Consider the following 25808-nt stretch of genomic DNA (forward strand, 5'->3'; position numbering starts at 1 on the left):
ATGTCTGGCTCATACGATGATTCTGTTGGAGTAGAAGTTTCTAGTGATAGCTTCTGGGAGGTAACCTAAGCCTTTTATTCACAGTATTTTGATTTTGTATTTTTTCTCTTACTATAGAAAATTTGTTTTTTTGTGCACGATAAACTGTGGAGAGAGCTGCAATATAAGATGTCTCCGGTTACTGTGATCTGCAGAAATAGCCTTCAGGGTAAAAATGACTTTTTAGATTTTTGTCCCAGTTCTGTCAAGGCTTTTTAAATGGCAGAGACTTGAGAAACGTCCGTTCTGATGCAGTGTGCAATTCAGAATCTAACCTTTGCAGATTCTAATTGCTGGGGGCGGGGGGAAGAGCTTTTAAAATTATCAAGGGAATTGAATGAACAATATTAAATTGAAAGTAACTGGTTAAACACTAATGTAAGTATACATAGCTTAATATTTAAGCTAATAGATGAATTTACTGCGTTTGCTGCTGGTGTAAGATTTTTTTTTTTTTTGTGAGAACTTATGCTCTCTCAGTGTAAGAGCATTCATGCAGAAAGGTAATATAAAGCACAGTGCAAGATCACACTAACTTCTGCCAAAGTCTGGAGGAGGCTTTCACATGTCACAATAACTTCATAAAAGTTTAAAGAGAGCAAACTTCATAAAGCATAAAGCATGTTACTAAAGAAGTTAATTACAGGAAACAAGTGTTTGACACAGCCAGTACCACAGTGCTGGCTGTGGTCAGTATGCAGTCTAGATGAACTGTATTCAGTGGGGTAAATTTCTACCGTGTGACTGGCAACTGAATTTAGCTGTAGTAAATATGGAAGTGACACGGGGGAAAATATCTGGATCATTCTATGTCAGACATCTTGGTTTTGGTTGTCTACCATTGTGTTACCTTTTAGATGAAAGCATTTCTAGGCTTCCAATGAACTCTGGTGGTAATTGTGTTTTGATGCAGATTTCCTGTATCTAAAAGGCCTATCTAATGCTGAAGTTACTGTTGGGGCTCTTTTTAATAGGCAGCTAATGCTTATTGGGAGATTTATTTACTATTATGGGAACAATGACTATTCTATTTATCAAGAATTATTTTAAACATATTGGATTGTCAGTTTTATGAATACTTTTCTTTGTAGGGGCGCTCTGTAGTATGATTGCAGAAAGAATGTGGGATCTTCATACTCTAGAGGTCCCTTTGGAGCTTCCTCCTCTCCAGGCTGAAGAGCCCCAGCTCTCTCAGCCTGTCCCCATAGGGGAGGTGCTCGAGCCCTCTGATTATCATTGTGGCACTCTGAAGCCATTCTGCACCCAACTTGTATCTGTGCTTGGGATTGCCTTAACCCAGGTTCAGGACTTTGTTTTTGGCCTGGCTGAACTTCATGAGGTTTACATGACCCACTTCTCAAAACTATCCAGGCCCCTTTCAATAGCATCCCTTCCCTTTAGCATGTCAACTGTACCACTCAGCTTGGCGTTATCTGCAAACATGCTGAGGGTGCACCTGATTCCACTGTTCGTGTCACCTACAAAGATACTAAATCGCACTGATTCCAGCATCAGTCTCTGAGGAATGCCATTAATCACCAATCTCCATTTGGATGTTGAGCCATTGAGCACCACTTTATTGAATGTGACCATCCAGCCAATTCCTTATCCAGCAAGTCATTATAATTCTATGTAGCATCATGTGACAGTGACGATTCTGAATCCTGGTCCTGAACAAGATGCTTGGACTAAAGCACAACTTAAGGGCAAATGGGAAAGTGCTGAATGTGCTGCCTGCTGCAGTGTAGCTTTGATATAGAATATTTTGAGCAATTTCTTTCATCTGGGAATAGTTTTCTTGTGACCTCCATGCTGTACTTTTGTGCATTTCAGTGTGAGTCATTGCAGTTGAACATATATGCCTCTTACTAGCCTGGACTGTAGTTTGATTTATATGTAGTTCTGAATATTTTCATTAAATGAATAATTAAGACATCCTGCAGATACTTAAGCCAAATTTTGTCATGACATAAGGTACCTTTTGTCTCTAAGCCTTGCCTTTCTGCAGGACAGCCTGAAAAAACAATAAGACAAGAATTACTCCTGAGCTCAAGAGTTAATAAGGGGGAGGTATGCCACGCTTCCACTATCAGTAGAACATTAACTTGAAGCGAAGGACATCTTGTACCAAGACATCAACTTAAGAGTAGCTCTTCAGTATTAACAATGACATGTAGACACTAATAGCAGGCCTGTCAAACTTAATTACCAAGCTCTTGGCTTGCTGGGTTTGGAGCCATCTTTGCAACCGAAGTTTGTCTGAATTTTAGATTAAAATTTGTCATTTTTCATTATCTTCTGAGTCAATTATTTTGTTTCTGAAAATTGCAACTTTGAGCTCCAACCTTGTCTTTCTCAAACTGGATAAATAAACTGCTGTGATCCATGTTTTTCATCTTAATTAGAAAAGATGCAGCATCTCAAGAATCGCAGCCTCAGTACTTTATGCTTCACAATAAGAATTACAGCATTCTTAATCAATTTATAAGTTGCAGTGTTACTGCAGACTTGTCATTTGCACCCTTTCTATTTCATCACAAGTTTTTAAGGTGTGACATTCATTTTTGCTGTTTGTTTTTAAAGACAGCCTACAGTTTGTTGAAAGCCCCATTGTTGTGTTTCACTGCCACAACTGAATGCAGTGGATGTATTTAAACCTGGCTGTGCCACAGAAGAGGCAGACATGGGAAGCTTTTGAATTTGTTGCCTCATACTCCAAAATAGCTCAAATTTATTTACCTTTGGAGCTTGCTGCGAAGCACATCTTTTCCTTGAAAGACACTTAGGAAAGAGTGAGGTGGCTGGCTGTGGAATGTACCCTAAGAACTTCCTGTGAGGACTGTGGTTTTTCTCACTGCGTATCTTTGAAACTGAACCACTTTTATTTTTCAAATGTTGTCATTCTATTGAGCTGATAAAATTGTGTTTATTGAAGTGTTTATAAGCTAGTTAAGTTTTTGCTGTTGCAGTTCAGACCTCCATGAAATGTCATCTGACTTTAACTGGTCAGCTTTTTCTTTTGGATTGCAAGAACAGATGATTAGGCTTTCAGAAATACCTTTCCATACCATAAGTTGGAAATAGAAGCTTTCACAGGTAAATTGAAAAAAGTTTTTCATTGTTTAGTTAAACTTCTAGTACTGGCTTGCATTTTTGTCTCCTAGTGGAAGAAGAAATCCATTCCAGGAGACCACATCTGTCCCTTCACCTCCTGCCCCTCCCAAGATTCTTCCAGATGTTCAGCAAATAAAAATATTTTAGGAGATGGAAAAATTGATGCATGTTTTCATCTACGCTTGGTTAGAGAGCAAGGAATTGCAAAATATTAAGGAAGGACATTCTGAGAGATAAGAGATAACTGCTACAGGAGGGTTTCATCAAATTTCAGCTGTAGTAATGCCCTGCATTACTTAAGAAATTGAAACCTCTTTTTCATTCTGACAAGTTTCAGTGTACCTTGATAGATTTGGCTGAACTCAGGCTGTTTACTGGATGCAGAACTTAGGGTGTGCGCTGGGTGCACAGAGGAATCTTGTTGATATGTTCCAAGAAGAAATTCCTTCATTGGTGTTACTTAGCTGACAGGGTAATGTGTTCTGGAAGCTACTGATTATGGCCTGGAGCAGGATGGCAGCAACATTTCCAAGGGAAAGTGGGAAATTTGGTGCCCAGTATTCACCTAGAAACCTTCTGGATTTTTTCCATCTGCTATATTGAACAACAAAAAACCCCTGTTTTGTTCCAATATTCTGTGAAATTACTTTAAAATACAAGAAACGGACAACCCTATTGGCCTTCAATACAGTGATAGTATTGAATTCCACATAATTTGGTATATAAAACTGGCCTTCTGTTAATTATTATGATGCGTTTGTTAATAAGTCCCAGCGTTATGCTTGCTAATCACTGCTGTGGTCATATTAAAAATGCCTTGAGCAAGCTGAGACAAATGCTGTTGTTCACTTAGATATCCGTGAAGGTAAGAAAGATGATGATTAGGCGTTGGTAGAGATCAAAGTAAAAGTATATGCATATTTTGCAAGGTAAGGCATTGAAAGGAACAGCTACAGCCTGTAGAAATGCTTATTTTTAATGATCCACAGGTTATTCATTGACAGTGCCACCTATACCCTAGATATGAGTCCTCGTTCTCCCTTATTCTCTGTTTGTGTCAGCTGTATGGGCACCACCACGTGTATTGCGGAGTTGTTCATTAGTACTGTAAGAATACCTACTAATCCAAGCAAAAATAGGTGTTCTGGTCCGCTGCTGAACAGTGACTGGCATTAGGTCTAGAAACTCAGGCCTGTGACTTACTCTTCTCAAGCCAAGAACTTAGTATGCATTTTGAGGTGCTAGGCATGTTGCATTCTGAAGAGATAGAACCACTAGCAAGGAAACATTTTCCACTGATTCAGAAAGGAGAATTCGGTCCTCTTTGTACTGTGGTTGCATCAAATCAGGCCACAGCATGTATTTTTGTTACACCACTCCTCCACAAAAATACAGAAAAAAAACAGCAATGAAACAAACAAAAATCAGCCGCAAACACTCTGGATAGCAGAGACAGCCAATCTGGGACGTGCCTCTGACAAACTGCATTATAAGCTCTGTGTGGCAATGGTCATGGGCCTGCCAGTTTGGGTACTGATCATGTCTGTGCTTTGTGCCTGCTGCTGTCAGCCAGCATCTAAGTGAGTTCTCTTCTGAGGCTGTTGGATGAGTTTAAGAAGAATTTAACTCACTATTGAATGTTAAAAAAAAAAGTGTTTTGAAGTTGAGGGATTTCAATTCCTTGTTAGTGAGTGCTTCTTCTGTTGATGAAGCCAGTTCTTCCATTTTCAAAATATTTGGACTCTACAACAGTAGATTGCTGTTGTTGTTGTATCTCCTGCATGCATTTTCTTCTTCTAGCTTTGAGTAGCATAGTGCTTTCCATTTATATTGCCAGGTATTTGCTAACTGGTGTGTTTGGCTTTGGCTTTTGTGAGCCTAAGAGCTTCCTCAGGATTTTTCTTGAATCCAGAGGCTAACTTACGTTGGTAGATTTACCAATATAAAACTTAAATAGTGCTGGGAGATGGTTGTGCTGTGTATGTGTTAATTTATGGACTAAAATAGTTCTGCTTATGCTCAGAACCCACTTTCGATCGACACATATTCAGGATGCAGGTGGAAATATAGAACAAGGTTTCAAACCGGGCCTTGAATAGTCTGGTTTTTGCATGTTTATTCTGAGGGAGAGCATGTGCTATTGAGCATTATAAAAGCTAACGTTTGGAAACTTCTGGTTTGTAGGTAGAAAGAAGGCGTATTTATGGTTGAATTGAATGTTGGAAGTAGTTTGTTCTCATACTGGCATGTGTGGGTTTGACTAAGCCTTCAAAGCTCATTACTGCACGTTTCCTGCCTGTGAGTGTTTGCCAGTTGAAAACAACAGCAAAACACATTGTATGCTATGGTGACTTGAGAGATACAGAAATGTATTTTCTTTCAAATGGTTCCAGTTCATAATGGCTGACTAGTTATGGATAAACTAGGCAAGCTCAGAAAAAGAGTTGATGTCAGATCTCATTTCAGGCATTTGAAGCTCTCTATTAGTGGTTATAGTAATTATAATATGCAGGAATTAATTGACGAGTTTAGCAATAGCTGAGTGTTTGCCATGTTCTGAGCTGCTGACAAATTAAAATATCCTTATTTTTCAGTCAGTGTACCAGAAAAACCTGTTAAGTGGTTTTTAACTCTATGTGTTTTATCCTTGTCTATGAATACGCTTAATAAAAAAACAAAACAACTAACTGAATGTAAAGTTGAGATAAAGGTGTGTAAGTAATGTGGTACAAAGACAGCGTCACAAATGCTGTGAAATTATAAAATATTGAGCCTGTAATCTTTGATATATTCCCATATCAGTGATGGCGGTTGGTTGCAGTATACCGGGGTGGTAATGGAGGAAAAAGGAATGTACTGCTAAGGTGTGCAATACTGAATACCAGATCTCTGTGTGCTTGTCATTCTCTGGCTATTGTGAATTCTCTAAGCTTAGGAAAGATTTGAGGCGACTCAATGCTGTGCTCGTAGACGAGAAGAAATACTGCAGTGAGAAGGGGGACATTTTTCTCTTCTAAGCAGAACAAACATGCAAAGATACTTCACGAGAGGTGAAATGGGGCAAAATAGGATCACCTGAAATGTATTAGTAGCAAAGCTCAGTATTATTTCAGAAGACACACAGGGAAACTAATGGCTATCTGAATTTAGGAAAGAAAGAAGCATTTTGTGATGTTAGAAGTCTTTTCCAACATTAAAGATCCAATGATTTTGTGTTCCCCCTTGGTTCCATAATAGCACAGGCAGGAAAGCTTCTCTTAATTAATAATAACAGCAGTTTGAAGGTGTTTACACTAACATATAAAACTACTTTGTCTCTATCTAACTCATCATCCTCCATAGGATGACTTTACCATCCATAGGTACAGTTAAAACTGAGAATCAGTCTTCAGGGAATTTACCAATTTAATCAGGAAGTTAACCATTCCAGCAGTATTTCAAGAAACAAATGCTTAGAGGATCATTTCTTCTTGAACTGTTTCTAGCAACTAAGGCTGAAAGGCAGCTGAGCGTGTGGCATTAATGCTAAATTGAAAGCAGGATGCAGGTTTTAAATATCTTGTGCTAAAAGATTTCACTGTCCTTGAAACTGTAAGAAAGCTTGTAGTCCTACAGTTTTACCTTCCTGAAGGAAATGCTTCATTTGTAGGACAAGGAAAAGTTTAACAGGAAACAACCCAACAAAGATCAGAAAGTTACTCTAACTGATGAAATGCTGTGCTCACGTACTGACAAGTGCTAATGCAGAAATCTGAGAATGGCAAGGCTTTATGTAAATTTAGCTCTGATCAAACAAGGAAAAACAGGATTTTATTTTTCTGATCAGCTGCTACGAATAATATTTGTTACCTTTGTTTTTTCACTAAAATTTGTTATTGCAGTCTCCGTAGCTCAAAATGCATTTTTCAAACAGTAAGGTTCATTGTAAGAATTAAGATAATGTATTATTTACAGTTATAGAAGATCTAAATGATTCCCTTAGAGTTTGTGTGGATATATTTGTGAATATGTATAATTACTTCAGTTAGTGTTTTAAGGCCAGGCTGGATGTGGCTCTGGGCACGCTGGTCTGGTGGTTGGTGACCATCTTGAAACTAGATGGTCATTGTGGTCCTTTTCAACCCAGGCCATTCTATGATTCTGTGATTAGTGTTAAATACTACAGTATTCTATAAAATACTTTAAGTTAAATGAAGATATCTATAAGCTATATAAAAATATCAAACCTATATTTGGAGTAGAGAGGGTGGTTCTCAGGTTGAGGAGGAAGGGATTCAGCTCTCAAGAGTATCCACACATTCACAGAGGGAAAGCAGAAGGCTATTAAGTGACTGTAGAATTGAAGCACTGGACCATTTTGAAGTTGGGTCTGTTTAGTTGCTCATAAGAAAGTTAATTTTACTTTATTTTGCTTTGGTCTAGTCTATCCACTGATCGTGTTTAATTGTTATTAATGCACTAAATATTTTATTAATGCACTTGAATTTCTTGAGTAGGACAAAAGTCCAGTGATGTCCTTCAGAAAGCCATACTGCAAACTCTGTCCTGTTCAATCCTGCCTAAGATAGCTGCTGCCCCTCACCAAACTGAGTCTTCCCAAGGCTGAGTTTGCCTTTCAACAGATCTCGCTTTGAGATAGGTCCTGGAGCTCTCATTTACTGACAGGTCCTTTGCTGTGCTGCAGGCTCCAAATATACTGTGGACATGTCTGTGACCCTTCTGTTCCTTGTGTGTGCTTTCAGCCTACTTGCACATTCTCTAGAGCCCTGTACATCTCCTCCCTGCCTCTGCTCTTCTGAATCAGATGCAGACAGCTGTATCCTCCATTTTTGTATCTGAAACTGCAGAGAGAGAAGGGATGTGGAGAGCTATCTGAAATGGAAATCTGTGTGCATGCCTGTGCATGAACAGACAGATACATGGGAAGAGCTGGCGAGATTCATGTAAAACAGTTACTTAAGAAATTTTGGTATGATGCACTTGGAGTGAGTGTTAGTAAGATACTGGAGGAAGTCCACAACCCCATTTCTTTTATTTTATTTTATTTTATTTTATTTTTCCTCTGCAGAGTATGCCCTGGGAGGCTCAGGTTGTTAGAAAAGCAAGGAGCCTTTATCTGAAAATACTAAGGACAGGTGATCTTACAGAAGCAGAATGAATTCACTTAGTGACTAAGAATCAGGGTCTGAGAAGTATGTTCTGTGTTTTAAATACGCCCCCAAAGAGGGGAAGAATAAACTAATTATTTAAAAGATATGAAGTATCAATGATTTGTTAATCATGATGTTTTAAAAATTCTGAATGCCGTATATGTAATTTGCATTCAGTGTCATGAAAAAAATGACAGAAAAATGCTTTGTTTCCAAAACTCTTGACTTTCTTCATAGGTCGTGAAAATTGAATGTGATGTCTAATGTGATTTATGAAACGTTTGTGTGTTTTGAATGAACATTTTTGGTGTTTGGTTTGAAAATATTATAGAAGACATTCTTTGGAATACAAAGTTGTTATTCCGTAGCATTGTAGGCCTTGTTCTTGTTCCTTACTATCATGCCAGTTCTTTCAGTCTTCTTCAGCTGAAGGAGGTGGTGTGGGTGAATCTTCTCTGGTCTACATGAGGCGTTTTTACAAATGGCCTTCTGCAGCAGAAGGCTGAGGAGTGAGTAGGCTGTAATAGGCGAGCTGAATTCCGTTCTTTGAATGCTGCCTGAGATTTGACAACTGCTGGATATTACCGTGTGGGCAGGATCTGCTCAGACGACTCAAAATGAAAACATTAAAAATACCATGAGGCAGCCAGCTCCAATTCAGTATTAGCATATAAAATGCTAATTTAGTAGCGAAAATTTATGAAAGGAAATGTTCTTGCTAGAGACGTAAATCCCTAGGCTGTAAGACTCAAATTGATGCTAATGTGAGGCTTTGGGTAGTTGTGCCAAATGTAACCTGTTTTAAGCCTGCTTGGCTGTGTACCTACAGCCAGAGTAATTTTGAGCATATGAATATAATTTTGTCCTCCTGTCACAAACTTCAGCAAGTATTCTTTCAGGTACTTAATTTTCTTAATGTTTGGATTATATGAGGGCTGCTCCAAAAGTAATGCCACCTATTTTATGATGTTGGCTCACAGAATCAGAGGCTGATGTTGGTGGTATGGCAGTAGAGGTTGAACATTTCCACCAGTATTCCGTTACATTTTGTTACTCTGTGACAGATGGCAGCAGAGGGACAGTCTGACAAAATGGCATCAATTACTGTGAGCACAGTGAGGAGCTGGGTGTTGCGTAGCAGGCAGAGGGTCACCTCTGCTGAGACAGATTTTAAGAATGTGATATGCTGCTCTTGTTTATTGCTGGGGACAATGCATAGCTAATGGTGGTGACTGTTGAAAAGGAGTGTTGTGTAGCTGGGAATGTGCTCTGTCAAATAGCGAGATTGTGCTCTTTGCATCTGATGTAGTTTCTGTGGAAATAAATGGGAGGCATTACTTTTGGAGTGACCTACAAACTGATCTTTGTTACTGTGTGGTGTTAGTCTGAAACTACTAATTTCTCATTTTCAATATTTGCCCTGAAAATAAGAGGTTCCTTTTCATACGTTTCGTATTACTAGATGAAATCTGTCTGGACATGGATGCGTGGTCTGTCTGATTTTTGATGTCTGCTTCTTTGCACCGCTGATAGTTTCTTATCTTTGCTTGCATTACTTTTTGATGAGAGTAGGACAAGTCAGTGGCTGAAGACTTTGGTGGCTTTACTTTGATAATAACTGATTTTCTTAGATCTATTGAAGTGCTATAGTCCAAAAAACACTCAAATTAATGCTTTGAGGACAGTGTCTTAATAAATTGCCCTGTCATTGTTTGCTTTGGTTACTTTTTTCCAGCTTTGACCCTGAATTTTGTCAACTTATTTTTGGCCAATGTTTGTCTTCATCAGACTTCAGATTAGTCACTGATAAAGTCCCATTTATTTTTTCCAGCACTTAATATAGTTTTCCTTCTTTTAAGAATATTAAAATATTTCCCTTTGTACTCTGAGAAACTTTTCTGAAGCAGATGGTTTGCGTGTGCATCTGCTGACAAAATTCTGAATAAATACGAACTGGAAAGTTGGATGGCTTCCCACACTTAAGATGTGATTCATGTAAAAATGGCAAATGTGCTTTAAGTATTTGAATGGTTGACCTACTACTTCACTGCTTATCTTTTTTTTTTTTTTTTTCAGTCAGGTGGTTTGGGCTGATAAGAAGTTGACTGTAATATTTAATAGGCCGTGCAAATTCTGTTACCTGAGTTTTCATGTTTTGTTTAATGTTTACAGAAATCAACCTGACTGACCTTGAAACTAGTTGAAATACTGGTTTGTCAGCTGTATCACTTTTTCCCTGTCCACCCCTCGCATTACTTAGATTGGTTATTTAATGTTGATAATACGCAAAAATGAATAGTTGTTCATTTATATAAAGTTCGTACATTTTTCTCCATATCTCATCCCTTTGCATCTTGTACATGGGGTCCTAGTTTTTCCTCTCTACAATGTTTGTGTTTATGCTAGGGGTAGGAGCTTCCAAGTCACTGTTAGAACTGAGCCCACATTAAATTGTAGAGTATACTTTTGAACTAATTGCAACCTACCTTGTCAACACTGAAGCACAGCTATAATATAGTGTGCCTCTGATCTCTGCTGGTTACACAGTGGAGGTGTTTTTCTATACTGCGTTCTTAGAAGACAAAAATTCTTTAATGTTCAGTGTAGATTTTACAGTATGTTGTTGCAGTTTTATCAATCTTTTAATTAAACGGAATGTGAAATCAGGATACTCAGTAATAAATACATTCTTTCCTCCTTCAGTGCTTGCCTCAGGTATTTTGACCATCTAAAGCATTGCCAAGCAGTAATAATGCAGAACAATTTCTTAATAACTATTGTGGCAATTACCTATACTTACACTGCAAGACTAATAATGCATGGGTTCTTTTGTAATGCTGTATTTGCATTGCTGACTGAACTGTGTCTGCTGAATGGTGAGCTTGCTTTTTTAATAACCTTTTTTTTCTATAGGACAACTTGTCAGCTTTGTGGTGTTCTTTCAGGAAACTTCCAGCATCTTTCGTGCAGACCATACTACTAATATCTTATATAAGTTAGGTTTTAAGATTAATTGAAAATACTGGGTGGTATAATTGATGAATTCCTGGTAGCAGATTATCCTTGTGCTGTTGCTGTATGTGTATTAGAGACTTACTTTGCTTTCAGATGTTTCAAGCAGGAATTGCTAAGTGTTTGTTTCTGTATAGGTTGGAAATTACAAGCGGACAGTAAAGAGAATCGATGATGGTCACAGACTTTGCAATGATCTCATGAACTGTATTCATGAACGTGCACGGATAGAGAAGGTCTATGCTCAGCAACTTACAGAATGGGCAAAGAGATGGAAACAGCTTGTGGAAAAAGGTAATACATCCTCATTTTGAACTCTGAAACATTTCTCAAATAGAAAAAAAAAATTTGAATGTTCTTGGTAAGTTGAAAGTAGAAATGTTTAGCTTAAATGGAACCTTTGCAGATGGCTCAGTAGTGTAACAAATGAGTCTTTCAAGGATCAAGCTTTCCTTGATTAAGACAAAGCAAAGCAAACCAAAAAATAAACACAAAAGACAAAAACTTAGCTCCTTTTCTAATTTGCTTTTTTCTTATGGAAGCAGGTGAATATTGCCTCCGGTGTTGATGTATCCAAATAAATTCAGTTCTACATATTAGCTGTTTCTAGCTAAATAATGGTAGAGAACACGCTGTTTGAAAAGTATGTCTGTATAAAAAGGTGTCAGTGGTTGTTGGGGAACCAATAATAGAAAAGTAGTGTTTTAATGAAAGGCTGATCTGATAGCATTTTAGTATATTCTGAGTTAGCTTTTCTTTTCCTGGTTGTCCATGCTTCAAAAAGTATGTTGAGAAATGGAAGGCAGTTCAAACAGGAGCTAATAAGTGTAACTGGGAATTGCAGTTTAGGGAGATGCAGGCCAGACTAAATGAATATTATTTAAGTATGATTTTAACATGTTATATTCTAAAAATATCTTTATTTAAAAAAAAAAAATCCCTTTTCTACATTTGCGTAATTATCTAGGAATTCCTATTTAGAAATGAATGTAAGTCAATAGCTTCAGGTAGTCTCTTGGGAATATAAGTTCCATGTGGGTGATGGTTATTGAGAATGACACTTTCTGTTGTGTTTAGGCCCACAGTATGGAACAGTAGAAAGGGCTTGGTGTGCTTTTATGTCAGAAGCTGAAAAAGTGAGTGAACTACATCTAGAAGTAAAAGGTTCACTGATGAATGAAGACTTTGAAAAAATCAAGAACTGGCAGAAGGAAGCCTTTCATAAGCAAATGATGGGAGGATTTAAGGAAACCAAAGAAGCAGAAGATGGATTTAGGAAAGCTCAGAAACCCTGGGCAAAAAAGCTGAAAGAGGTACAGCAGTAGATTATGTATTAGATATCTTGTGTTACAATATATTAATGTCTCAAATCTCTGTAAGGGAGTAAACTCCCTGTTTTCTCTGCTGGACCCTCCTTTCTCAAAAAGACCTCTTGCTTTCTGTCCTCTTCTGAAAATCAGTATTTTCTTTTGGTCTCTCTTAATCTTCGTGTCTTCGCTGAAAATCTGGAAAAAGTGGAATTTAAGTTATTTCAATAACACCTGGTCCTGTGCACTGGGCAGTTACGTATTGTTCAAAGAAATGATCAGGGGAAAAGCATTTGCAAATTTTCTCCTTGTCCCACAACGTTCTTAAATAACAGGTTTGTAGAAGAAGGGGAGCAGGGGAACATGGGCACGAGGAAAACTTGTTGTACTTCAGACTTCCTGTAAACCTTTCTTGAGTCTTACTTCACTTCTCCAAGCTTTTATAAGTGGTATTTGTTGTATGGTGAAATACGTTGATTTCAAAGTGCTGTAATAATTTCCTTACATTGATTATTGTGTAGTGTTCAATCCTTGGCCTAAATAAGAAGTGTACCAAAAAAAACCCAAACCAAACAAAAAAAAATCCATCCTGAAACAAAACCATCACAATTGTTGTATAAAGTGTCACAGATGCAGAGATTCAAATTATCTTTCTAGGTGGAAGCTGCAAAGAAAGCATATCATGCAGCCTGTAAAGAGGAGAAACTGGCTATATCTAGAGAGACAAATAGCAAAGCTGATCCAGCGTTAAATCCTGAACAACTCAAGAAATTACAAGACAAAGTGGAGAGAAGCAAACAAGATGTACTAAAGGTATGACTAATATATACTTGTTGATATTTAAAGATTTTTTGTCCTCCTGAATGTGCTGTAGACTGCAGCACAGCTTAGTCTGTTATGGTCCTATGTCAGAATTTGGGATTTTTGACAAAGTATGTCATTGTTATGTTCTTTTGTGAAGAACAGATCATATAACCTCTATTTTACCTAAGTGCTTTGAGTAGGGAAAGAAACAGAATAATACAAGAGTTATTCATATTTGGTAGTGAGGACTGAGTTATTTCATTTGAGAGAACGTGAGATAGATGCTTAAAGCGTGCTGGCATCTAAAATCGTCATCATTCCTGATTGCATAATGTGCACTTTTAAAAAATTATTATTTAAGGAAATGGAGCTGATGCAGTCTATTTAAGTGAAGTAAATGTCTGACTTTTTTTCAAAAAAAAATATTTTCCCTTTGTGATGTTGCTGTGTGATCTGGATGGCCAACATTATCTTTGCTGGGATCTCTTAATATCTCTGAACTACTGCTAAAAGTTGATCTAGAGTCCAAAATTGTGTTAACTGAGCTCGCTAGATTTATGGCTTATGTTCACAGGAATGTATGCAATTATACCTTTTTTTGTTTGGAACTCACAGTGAACTACGTAAACTGCTGAAGGGGGAATGCTAACACTTGGAAATTATTTGGCGATCTTTAACTAAGAGACCCTGTAAATTGAAAGACCACTTAATCTTATACTAAATGCCTTCTTTGTTTTTTATCTTTAAGATTACATTAACGTTTTTCATAATTTCTTTTAAGAAGCTGGAGAGGAGGCTTAGGCCTTTATTGGAGTTGTTTGGTTATTTTGTTAGCTAACTCTCATCATGATCAAACAGATACTTGGTGGTAATGTGAAGAGAATGTGATTCGGTGTATTTTAGTCCAGGTCTTGCCTATTACTATACTTGTGGGTCTCGTAGGACTGTAATAAAAAGTATTGCTAATTGCTTTCTTTTTTATTCCTTCTATCTCAGACAAAAGAAAAGTATGAAAAATCACTGAAAGAATTAGATAATGCCACTCCTCAGTACATGGAAAACATGGAGCAGGTATTTGAACAGTGTCAGCAGTTTGAGGAAAAACGCTTACGTTTCTTTCGAGAAGTGTTGCTGGAAGTTCAAAAACACCTTGACTTGTCTAATGTTGCAAGGTAAAACTGTGCAAGACTTCAAAATTAGTGCTTAATACTTTTATTAGTGCTTTTTTGCTTCTGAGCAAAAAAATAAACCATGCTTCAAGTAGGTCGGTTTAAAATCTGACTTAATTTTAATTGCTCAATTTACTAAAAATGGAATACGTTGTTTTTTTTGGTTTTTTTTTGTCTTGTCTGGGATCTGGTTAGCATCTATCCCTAGCATTTGCTAGTTATCTTCAGAGGTACTGAACAAACTGGTAAACCTTCATTGTTGATATATGTAGATCGCTCCAAAAGTAATGCCTCCTATTTATTTCCATGCAAACTGCAAGAGCTAAAAAGAGCGCAATAAAACACTGTTTGGTGGAGCAAATGCTCAGCTACAAAACACTTTTTCAACACAGTCATCACCTAGCTATGTGTTTTTGCCAGTGGTGAACAAGAGTTTGTGTGCTGTGCTCATGAAATTCTGTACCAGCAAAGGTGTACCACTGTTGCTGTCACCACTGCTGAAAGCCACCACTCACCACCACACTGTGCTCACATCTACTGTTTGGTCTCCATAAATGTTCAGCAAGCATCAGTGAAAGTCAGTGGCATTTTTTCTGCATGGAGTAATTCAATGGCTCCTCTTTGCTTCATGCACGCATGTCAAACACCATTTTGTCACACTGTCCCTCTGTTGCCATTTGTCACAAAGCAACAAAATGTAAGGAACTACTGATGGGAAGGTTCAGCCTCTATTGTTATACCATTAACATCCACCTCTGATGCCCCAAATCAACACAGAATACGAGGCATTACTTCCAGAGAAGTTCTTAGAATTCTAGAGTTTGTGTGCTGTGGTCTGGTGGGGTTTCACTAAAATCCCTCTAGCTTGTCAATGGACTCACAGTTCTGTGTCACTTTTAAGACCTTGTATCTGTTGTATTAACACCTCTTCATCTGGGTTCCATATTACACCATATTGATCCTTTTGTTAAAAAAGAAGGCTGTTATATTTGTAGTCAGTCTGTAGAGCTAGCATATCATGTGTGTGGTTTAGGACAGGGGATCAGAATCGTACCTGCAGTGTGACTTCTATTCTGTGTCATCCTTCATCGTTAAGAGTTCGACTTAAATGAAAAAGAATTAGGCCAAAAGATGAGTAGATGCAGCAAGGTTCTTTTATATAGCACTTGATGTTTTATGTAAATAGTGTAGTTATTAAGATCACAGTATCTAAAACAGTAAAAGCTGTTAGCAGGTATAAGAAATACACATTTTCTTATGTCTTTTTAACTCATTTAACTCTGCTTCAGGTTGGAGACTTTTATTTTCATAAGGAATTATAAGTCTAATCGGATTAAGACAGGAATTTCACAGAATTGCAGAATATCTGGAGTTGGAAGGAACCCATAAAGATCATCAAGTGCAACTCCTGGCTCCACACAGAATGCTGTGAAATTAACACTGAAAATAGTTCCTACTATGTTGTAGGCAAACTTTTAAATTCAAGAAAGTTCAAGGTTGACATTTGGTGATTTAAATACATTAAGAATTAAGTACTACATTTACTGACAACTATTTAAGATATTTTACAAGAGAGTAATAATCCATCTTTCAAACAAGGATGTTATTTCACTGTTTTTTACAGGCAGTTAATGGGTCTGTCCCACAGTTTTAAAGTCTGTCTTGCAGTGTTTTTTCAATACTGTTTATATGTATATGTAAATATATTTATATAATATAAATAAAATGAGTCTAGGGAATTTGCCATGTTTCTACATGTGTGCTGAATTTGAAGATAAATTTGTTTTGCAGTTACAAAAATATCTACCGTGAACTGGAACAGAACATAAAAACTGCAGATGCTGTTGAAGACTTGCGGTGGTTCAGAGCTAATCAAGGTCCAGGGATGTCAATGAATTGGCCTCAGTTTGAGGTAAGATCAGAGTATGGAAAGCCCACGCTTGTTTTTGTTTTTTTTTTCTTTTCCAGTTTCCTTTTTGACATGTTCCTTTCTGGTGAGACTCTTAGACTCGAACAACTTCTAGCAGTTAATTTTGTTATCTTAATAGTTTTTCTTTATTTCTACTGGGTTCCCTCAGCCTCTACTTTTGGAGGTGATTATATCAAACACCTATTTAAAGAGTAGAGAGGTAAAAGCAGACTTTTTCTTTTAAAATGAAGTCATTACTGAAGTTGTTAGTATCTGATTCTCCCTTTTGGTGTCAGACTTAAGTTGGAATTTCCTTGTTATTGAGTAGACAGCGAAGACTGTTGAAATAGTTAAAATATTTCACATTGATTCTGAAAATGTAGAAGTCTTTAACTAGTTTTTCTGGTACCATTATATTAAAAAAAAGAAATTAATAATAACTAAAAAGTCCTACCTTGCAGCAGTTATTTTATTGCTAGATTCAGTTCTGAAACAAAAGGGAAGCTTTTGAGGAGTGTTCTGCTAACTTAGCTTACAAGAAACAAGTTCCAAGTTCTGTCAGTGCAGAATCATACTAGCAGATTATCAAAAGGCTGGAATTGGAATGAATTTCTGTACAGAATCATAAATTCAATTGAAATAATTTCTGGGCTTTCAATTAATGGAGTGGAAACTTCAGTTATTGAGTGTAAAGTAAACATTGAATAACTTCTAATTGTAAGATTTGGGGAACAAAGCTCATATTAGTATTGCAGAATTTCTTTGCCTGAAATACTGAACTACAGTTACTTCTGTGTGGGGAAATACCATCCATTTTCATAAACATCATAATTAATACATGAAATTCCGTTGTTACTGTTTTTCTAATCAAGTGTTTTTTCATTTGCATGCTACAAGGATGATGTAAGTAAAAAAACAAAAATCATGATCAAATGAATATGAAATGTCATAAAGTACAAATGTACTTAGGTCAGTGGTCTTTATATTTTGGTAACTCTAAAATCCATATGTATTTGTAAGAGGTTAAAATAAAGAGGTACCTCTGAAAAGTTGGCCAGGAATCACTCATGACTGGCCATGCTACTTGTATAAACGAGTAGTAATAACATCTCACAAACTCTTCATTTTCTTCTTAATATTTCAAAGTTTATCTTTTGGATAGTAAACCATCTCCTGAATTTTTGACTTGTTTTCTGAGATGAAACTTGTCTAAGCATAGGATATTTGCTTGTGTCCAGTTTACTCTGTGTTCTCTGTTTTATATTTGTACGTGGCCTAGTTTGACTTGAAAGGTATAACTTGTGTTTAGGTCTCACCATGCCTGTTTATCTGCCTTCCGAAACTTCTCAGTGATTCAGAACATCAAGGAGGGGATACTTAACAAATGACATCATGAGTGCTGTCAACAGTTGTGTTGATTTGAGCTCTTTTGGTTGGCTTTTAAGGACAAAATATTTGAGTGCAGTACCCTAAGGGCTCATTCACATTTTAGGGACAGGAGAAGTTATATACAGTGACATGAAAAATGAGCTCCATTGTCGGTCAGTCCTGCAGCACTTCTTGAGAAGTAAACTTGTATCTTAAAGTAGACTGTAATACTTCAAAAGGTAAACCTAAAATTTAATTTTAAAAAGCCAGATGTCTTGGCATTACTTGAAACAGTAAATGTTCTCAATACAACTTTTAACGAGTTGCACTGAGCAATTCCTTTGATTTCTCCAGATGTCTGGTATTTTAAGTCTTTTCAAGGTGTGCAGAATGCTAAGCAGGGAAGTACAGGTCACTTGGGGATTTGTGAGTAGCAAAGATTTGTTTGCGTTGCTAAGATAGGAACTAGAAGAGAACTATAACCAAAACACGTAGAGTAACTTGTCTTTACAATAACTATTTGTAAGGCTGTATGAATATATGCTTCATAACACAGTCTGAAAAATTAAATGTGATAATTAGTGCTCCATTACATTTCTCAATCACTTTTTACATTCATTGATAGGAGTGGTCTGCAGATCTGAATCGCACTCTCAGCAGAAGAGAAAAGAAGAAAGCTTCTGATGGAGTGACTCTGACCGGTATTAATCAGACAGGAGATCAAGCTTCACAACCTAACAAACATAGCAGGTATTTTTTTATTATTATTTTTAGTTATTTTAGTTATTTAAGATAACAGAGACATAGGATCAATGGCCAATTAAATGTTACTTGTCTGAGCATTCTTAAAATAGCTTCCTGCAGCTCACAAAATATTTTGGTGATTAATTCTCCATTTTACATTTGTCTCTGCACTGTGGATTATAAGAAACTGAACTGTGTAGCTGATCAGGAGATTGATCTGTTGCTATTTTTCTATCTGTGGAAATGACAATTTTTCTTTGAAATCTTAGCTTGCAAAATGCTTAGTGACTAATCTGGATGCCATTTATACGTGGCTGTTAACAACAGCTTCCTTAGAAAGTAATGTCTGTAGTTCTGGAGGAGTGTATCGTATTATGAGATTGTCAGAACTTTCTTAGGTCTTATGCTACTCTTAATTGTTTTTGTTGTTGTTGGTTCTTTTTGTTGTTTTGTGTTTGTTTTTTTTTTAATGGCTGGAGAAAGGGTCTTCTAAAAAATTACTTAGTGGGACACGAATGAGTGTTTTTACTCTTAAACAGATAGGATCACCATAATGCTCTTTCTTTTCCAAATTAGCAGTCTTAGTGTCCAGAGTAACACAGTGCAGTCAGTACAATCAAGTTACAATCCCTTTGAAGATGAAGAAGATACTGGGAGTACTGTCAGTGAAAAGGAGGACAATAAGATCAAAAAGTTGGTGAAATGTTGTTTTAATTGTTTTTACACTTTTTCTATCCAGGGTTTTCAATTTTCAGTTTCTATAACGCTATGTTAGTGGGTGCATGAAGTCTGTTTGAGAGGTTTTGTAAGCTTCACTGTAAACTAACTTGTCTCTCCTAACAGATGCCGCATCTGTTGCCTTGATCTTTGGTTTGAAACTACTGGGCCTATTAGCAGTTGCTAGCTGAACTGCTGTTGTTTTTTTCCTTCCTAAACCAGTCTTTTAAAATGCGGACTTTTTTTTTTTTTTCTAACAAGAATGCTCCTGGAGCTTTACTCCTATGTGTGTTTGTGCTGAATAAGTCTGCTTTTTTGATAGCTTTCTTTTTGTTTAGGACCTTTTCAAAACACTGTCTGTTGCTTCATTATGCCTACCTAAGGATATCACTGTCTTAAATGACATGCACATACTCAGCAGTGAATTCTTCTTTAAATTATCAAGTTGTCACTCTGTTGTAATGAACCCTTTATATTGGTGGATTGCCACGTACAAAAAGTTAAAATATATTGTATGGGGTGCACAGAGGAATGAGAGAAAGATTCTGAATGTAGTTTAAATATCTAGTTCCTCTTATGTGCTACCTTCACAGCTTTTATCTTTCTAGAGAAAGATAAAATAATCTCATAGATTCTACAGATTTCTTGTTAGAGAAATTTCTTGGAGTTGACAGGAAAGTTGTCTTTGATTTCTGTTTTTTTTTTCCTTTTTCTTTTTTATTTTTTTAATTTTGAATATACTGTATGAATGTGATTTTTTTTTTTCTGAATAAGGTATTGCCAGCTAAAGGTAGATAAGCAGAGAGAAATTTTCAAAGCCAACCTTTACAGAGAAGTTTAAGCTTAACTAAGGAAACTGATATCTCAGGGATACTTCTAGCCTCTTCATGCAAGAGCAGAAAAAAGTAATTTAAAATCTGTTTTTAGCGTTAGCAGCTATGAAAAAAACCAAAGCTACCCTACAGATTGGTCTGATGAAGAGTCCAACAATCCCTTTTCTTCCACTGATGCAAATGGAGACACCAATCCATTTGATGAAGATGCTTCTCCTGCAATGGAGGTGAGAGTGCGTGCACTCTATGACTACGAGGGCCAAGAGCAAGATGAACTCAGCTTTAAAGCAGGTAAGTTTACGGTGTGCTCTTAAAGCACTTCATCAAAAGGAGAAATGGGGCAAGTAAGGACTTTTACTCAGAGCATTTCCTTTATTTTCTGTAGTCACTTGTCTCTCTGAATGTACAACTCCACTTACAGGATCTTGTCTAACCCACACTCCTGATACTGCTTCTTGCTATCCCATGTTTGAAAGTACTGACTTGTAATCTGTTTGGAGTGTATTGGAATGTATCTGTTTGGGATATTCTTGGGATATTTACCATTTTGTGCTAAATAAAACAGGGAGCTGCAGTTGATTACTTTTTCTCCTTTTCCTAGCTGATGACAGTAACAGCTGCTGCTTTTAGCTGTCTATAAATGCCAGCCCTACAAAGATGTTATTTAAAGGAAAAGACTAGAGCTATGCATCTTAAAACAATATCTAATCAACTGATATATTTTTTTCCTGTCTAAACTGGGAGCATCCACTTTTTAGACTCTTATTTCCTACACCGCTAAGGTGTTTTTATTGGTGTTTTTTTTTAAGCTGGACACTTGGTCATGGATTGATAAATATTTTCTCCTTCGACACTCCTCAGCATGTCTATGCACAGTAGCCCTACTGTGTTTTACTTGTTTACTTGGTTTTGTTGGCTTGCATTATATTAGGGTACACTGACTGGACATCTCCCTTCTTGAGATGTTTTATTTCCTTTGAGTCTTTTTACTTGATTGTAGGAGTTGAGAAATTTGGGCTACCAGCAGTTGTGTGCTGAGTGACTGCCTGGGCGCCTTCCTCAGCCTTTAACAGGAGACTCCAAGTGTTTTTCATAATCTGACCAATCCAGAGGCAGCACCCTCTATTGGTGCAAGGCAAAATCTGCACCTTTTGAGCTCCAGTATCTATCTTGTCTTGCCTCAAACTGCACATGAAAAGCTTGCTAAGCAGGAGCTCCAGAATAAGATGGTTTTTTCATGGTAGATTATCAGAACTTCAGTTTGTAAAAGTGAGATTGATTAGATTGTCAGTCTACTCCTTCCACCTTTGCTTGTTGCTTGCTTCCTTCTCTAAATGACTGGCTAGCTCAGTTGTAGAAGACAAAGAGGATTCAAGGATTCAAGTGATTAAAAAAAAGTCTAAGAAAACTCTTCATTCCACTTCCCTTTCAGCATTCATAAGAATTATGCTATTTCATCTGCAGTGGGTGTTGGATGTTAGAGCTGAAAGTTCTGATTTTAAATAAGACAGTGATGTAGCTTATCAGTGAACTGTTAGTGTTCTATTCTGCAAATGGAGAAAGATGGTGCTCAGAGCTGCATATAGATAGAAATGTTTTTGATGAATAAACAAGTCCCATAACCCTGGTGAGACTGTCTATTCACTCACTTCTCTCCTTTTTTTAATAGTAAAACTCTATACCTTTGGCTTATCTTTGTAGACAAACAATTTGGACTTTGAAAGAAGAGAAATGGGTTGGCTTTTAACTTTGTTAAATTGTGCTCTGAGAGAAGAATAGTAGTAACTAAACATCTGGAGCTTTCTCTGAAGTGCACAGAAGCTGAAACTACTCTTCATCCTGTAGACTTTAACCGTTCATTTTTTTTTCTTGATGGGGGATGGAAATAAGTTAACCTTGAGATTTATATATTGTACCTGTCAAGTCATTCTGGCATTCCAAAGGTTTACAATAACAAAGATTTTCCATGACATAATTATGTAATGCTTTTACACACATAATGGTTATATATAAAGTTAAACATTCTGTACACTTAGCACCAGCTGTTAGACTAGTATTAACTACTTGAATGAAGTGGCTCTCAGTGTGCAGCCTATAGAATAAAAGTACGAGTATGAACAGTAAGAGGTGTATTTAGACCTAACTTAAAAACTGCTTAATACCTTTGAAGGAAGAGCATTAAGAAAACATTATAACAGCAGATCATGATTTTATGAATCAGAAGAAAGGGATCATGCTAGGCTACGAACCTCCCTTACAGGAGAAGAATTACAGAATGCCTGCAGTAAAACATTCAGTTTTTTAGACACAAATATTGAAGTGACTAGGTTTACACTGAATGTACAATAGATTGGATCAGGCAGGAGCCAGTTTAGAATGTGTTCTATTCCTGTGTTCCTATGCAGACTATGCCTGGAGTCATAAGCAGCTGTCAGCAGGCGATTAATGCATGTTAGGGATCTGTTCTAATGTATGAGGATATTCTCCAGAGGAATGTCCTTAGCTATTCAAAGAATTTGCCTACAGAGCTTTTGTGATCACTTCTAGCCACATGCTGTAATATATAGGCTTTATGCAGTGTCCATCAAATGTACTATTTTTCTGCAGACTTGAAACTCTCCTTTTCATTAGTGGAATACATTATACGTCAGTTGCTTTTTTGTTGTTGTTGTTATTTTCTTTCCAGTTTTTTTTTTTTTTTTTTTCTGTTGGCAAACAAATGTGGTAGGCTTCCAAAGAGGAGGAATAACTTTATCCATATTTTATGAGAGGTTTTATAGTCGTATAACTGCAGGGGACATAACCTAGCATATGTCTAGTGTTCTGCCATGGCTGAGGATAAATAGCTACAGGAAATGTAGACCAGGCAGCGTTGTCAAAATGAGCTAGTATACATGCTATCCTCCATGCATTTGTAAAGACTCTTTCTGTTATAATCTTGTTGTGCGTATGATTGCCAGTAATAATACTTTAATAAACCTCCAACATCACTGGTTTAAAATTTTGCAAAACATCTCCATAAGTCAAGTATTTGTTCATACCTTTCTTTTATTATCTGGTAGACTCACAAACTAGAGATCCCAGAATCACAGAATTGTAGGGCTTCGAAGGGACCTCTGGAGATCAGGTCCAACCCTTCTGCTAAAGCAGGTTCTCTACAGTAAGTTGCACAGGGAAGGTCCAGGCAGATCCTGAAAGTCTCCAGAGAGGGAGACTCTACAGCCTCTCTGGGCAGCCTGTTCCAGTACTCTGTCATCCTTCCAGTAGAGAAATTCTTCCTCATGTTTGTTTGGAATTTCTGATGTTCAAGTTTTTGCCTGTTGCCCTTTGTTCTGTCACTGCACACCACAGAAAAGAGCCTGGCCCACCCAGTTGACTCCTGTACTTCAGATATTTATAAACAGTGATGAGATCACCTTGCAGTCTTTTCCTGAGGGCTCCTGGGATGGCTAAGAGTCCCAGGTCTCTCAGCCATTCTTCGTACAGGAGATGATGCAGGCCCCTGAGTCATCTTTGTGCCCTTGCACCAGACTCTCTCTAGGGGATACTCAGTCTTTTTTGAACTGAGGAGCCTAGAACTGGACACAGTACAGTAGATGTAGCCTCACCAGGGCAGAGTGGAGTAGGAGAATCACCCCCCTCAACCTGCTGGCCATGTTCTTTTAAATACACTCCAGAGTGCTATTGGCCTTGGTCACAAGAGCACGCTGCTGGCGTGACAACAGCCAACTTGTTGTCCACAAGGACCTCTGAATCCTTCTCCACAGATGAAATTTTAACCTTTTATAGATAAGAGAGCGATTGTAGAAGATATATTATGATGCTTGTTCCATTTCTCAATATATATTGTGTGGTAGTTTTTGCTTTCCTAAATGTACTGAGACTTCTGTAATACTTTGTGTATTTATAACCATTAGGGATGGGTTAATATAATCCCATGCATCTATGGAAATAGTTTGATTCTGAGAAGTTGTCTGTGTGAAAATAATTCAGATGATGTGGCCTTTTATTTCCCTGATAGACTTTTGGCTGAGGTGGACGTTCATTTGCTCGTGTATAGCATCTTGAAGTCTGCAGACTAATGCTTAAGTATTTCCTGAGAATGCAGAAGATTAGAGGTGCACAATGAGGCTATTTTATAGTTCATAAATACCTGAATGGATATTCAGTGTTAGCTCTTGCTATTCAAGTTAGGAAACAAGTTCTTGGTTAACTTTTTTACACCTACAATTCTACACCGACTTCCAACAATGTAAAGGTAGGCGTTTAAAGAAAGATGAGGAAAGAAGAGATGCTACAGAGTAAGGTATAAGGTTCTTTTAAATTCTCCTGCATCACAACCTAAGTAGTGGTTGTGGAAGTACTGGAAAGCAGCAAGAATTACTTAAGAGAATTCTTAAGTATGTCATTTTGTAACATGTTCTTATCTTTCACCAGTACTTAAGTATATATTGACAGTAAGCCTAATGAAATATTTATTTCATTTGTGCTGACCTTTTGTTGTGGTAGGATTAATAACCCAGTGTAGGATTATTCTGTTTGCTCAGAGGTAGTATTACTGTCCACAACTACTATCTTTGTGTGTTCATCTCATAGAATCATAGAATTACGAAGATTGGAAAAGACCTTTAAGATTCATTTTTTAACTGTCCATTTGTCACCAGTATTGACTACTAAACCATGTCCCTCAGTACAGTGTCTAAACATTTCTTGAACACCTCCAGTGACGGTGACTCCACCACCTCCCTGGGCAGCCTGTTCCAGTTCCTTATCGGAGAAGTATTTCCTAATGTCCAACCTGAATCTCCCCTGGCACAACTTGAGGCCATTCCCTCTAGTCCTATTGCTAGTTACATGGGAGAAAAGACTGTCTCCCACCTCATTACAACCTCCCTTTGAGTAGTTACAGGCAGCGATAAGGTTACCCTTGACCCTCCTCTTCTCCAGTCTGAACAGTCCCAGCTCCCTCAGCTGTTCCTGGTATGCCTTGTGCTCCAGATCCCTCACCATCTATCTTTAGCTATATGCGAGCTTTTGATCTTCTAGTAAAACAACACTATATATAAGTTAAAAAATGGCATTCTTTAATTTTGTTTAAAATGGTATTTGCCTTTTTGAGATGCTGTTAGCGTAATGTTTTTGTTTCAAAGTAGCTCCTTTCCCGCTGCTCTTCTGAAATTGTGAGGTCTTTCATCCCATGTGCAAATCAGTAAATGGCATTAGTATGAAAAGTGTGAAGAGCAGAGATTAGAGGCTTTCTGCTGGGAGCTGGTGTGGGCAAGGGAACAAGAGTGGCCATGTAAATAGGTAACTGCCATGTTAGCTTTCTATTATTGTCACTTAAAAGTTCATAGATTTTTTTAACAGTGCTGCTTTTTTTTTGCAGGGGATGAGTTAACTAAAATGGAGAATGAAGATGAGCAGGGTTGGTGCAAAGGACGTCTGGACAACGGGCAAGTTGGTTTATACCCAGCAAACTATGTAGAACCAATCCAGTGACAAAGGACAAAGTTAATACAGAAGCATTACAAAAGCTCTGCAGGCCTGTACAGTATATATTTAAACCAAGAGGAAGTTGAATGATGTATAGAGTGTATATATTTTCATGAAAAGGAGAGAAAGCTCAATACTGAAATTGTGGT

At 37.3% G+C, this 25808-nt stretch overlaps 1 protein-coding gene across 2 annotated transcripts; it reads left to right on the forward strand.

Annotated features, from left to right (window-relative positions):
• On the forward strand, positions 1-25665 carry PACSIN2 (protein kinase C and casein kinase substrate in neurons 2; the record flags this gene model as incomplete). 2 transcript variants are annotated; one of them, XM_079545558.1, is made up of 10 exons in its annotated part: positions 1-60; positions 11453-11609; positions 12393-12628; positions 13280-13435; positions 14423-14598; positions 16387-16507; positions 18498-18622; positions 19193-19309; positions 20261-20457; positions 25553-25665. In XM_079545558.1, 10 exons carry the CDS (start codon positions 1-3, stop codon positions 25663-25665), a joined length of 1458 nt encoding a protein of 485 aa, XP_079401684.1. The 2 variants fall into 2 exon arrangements, with proteins under 2 accessions (XP_079401684.1, XP_079401685.1); XM_079545559.1 differs by lacking the exon at positions 19193-19309.
• Between the last annotated feature and the right edge of the window lie 143 nt (positions 25666-25808).

This window comes from Tetrao urogallus, assembly GCF_951394365.1.
Source record: "Tetrao urogallus genome assembly, chromosome: 1".
NCBI classification, from domain to species: Eukaryota; Metazoa; Chordata; class Aves; order Galliformes; family Phasianidae; genus Tetrao; species Tetrao urogallus.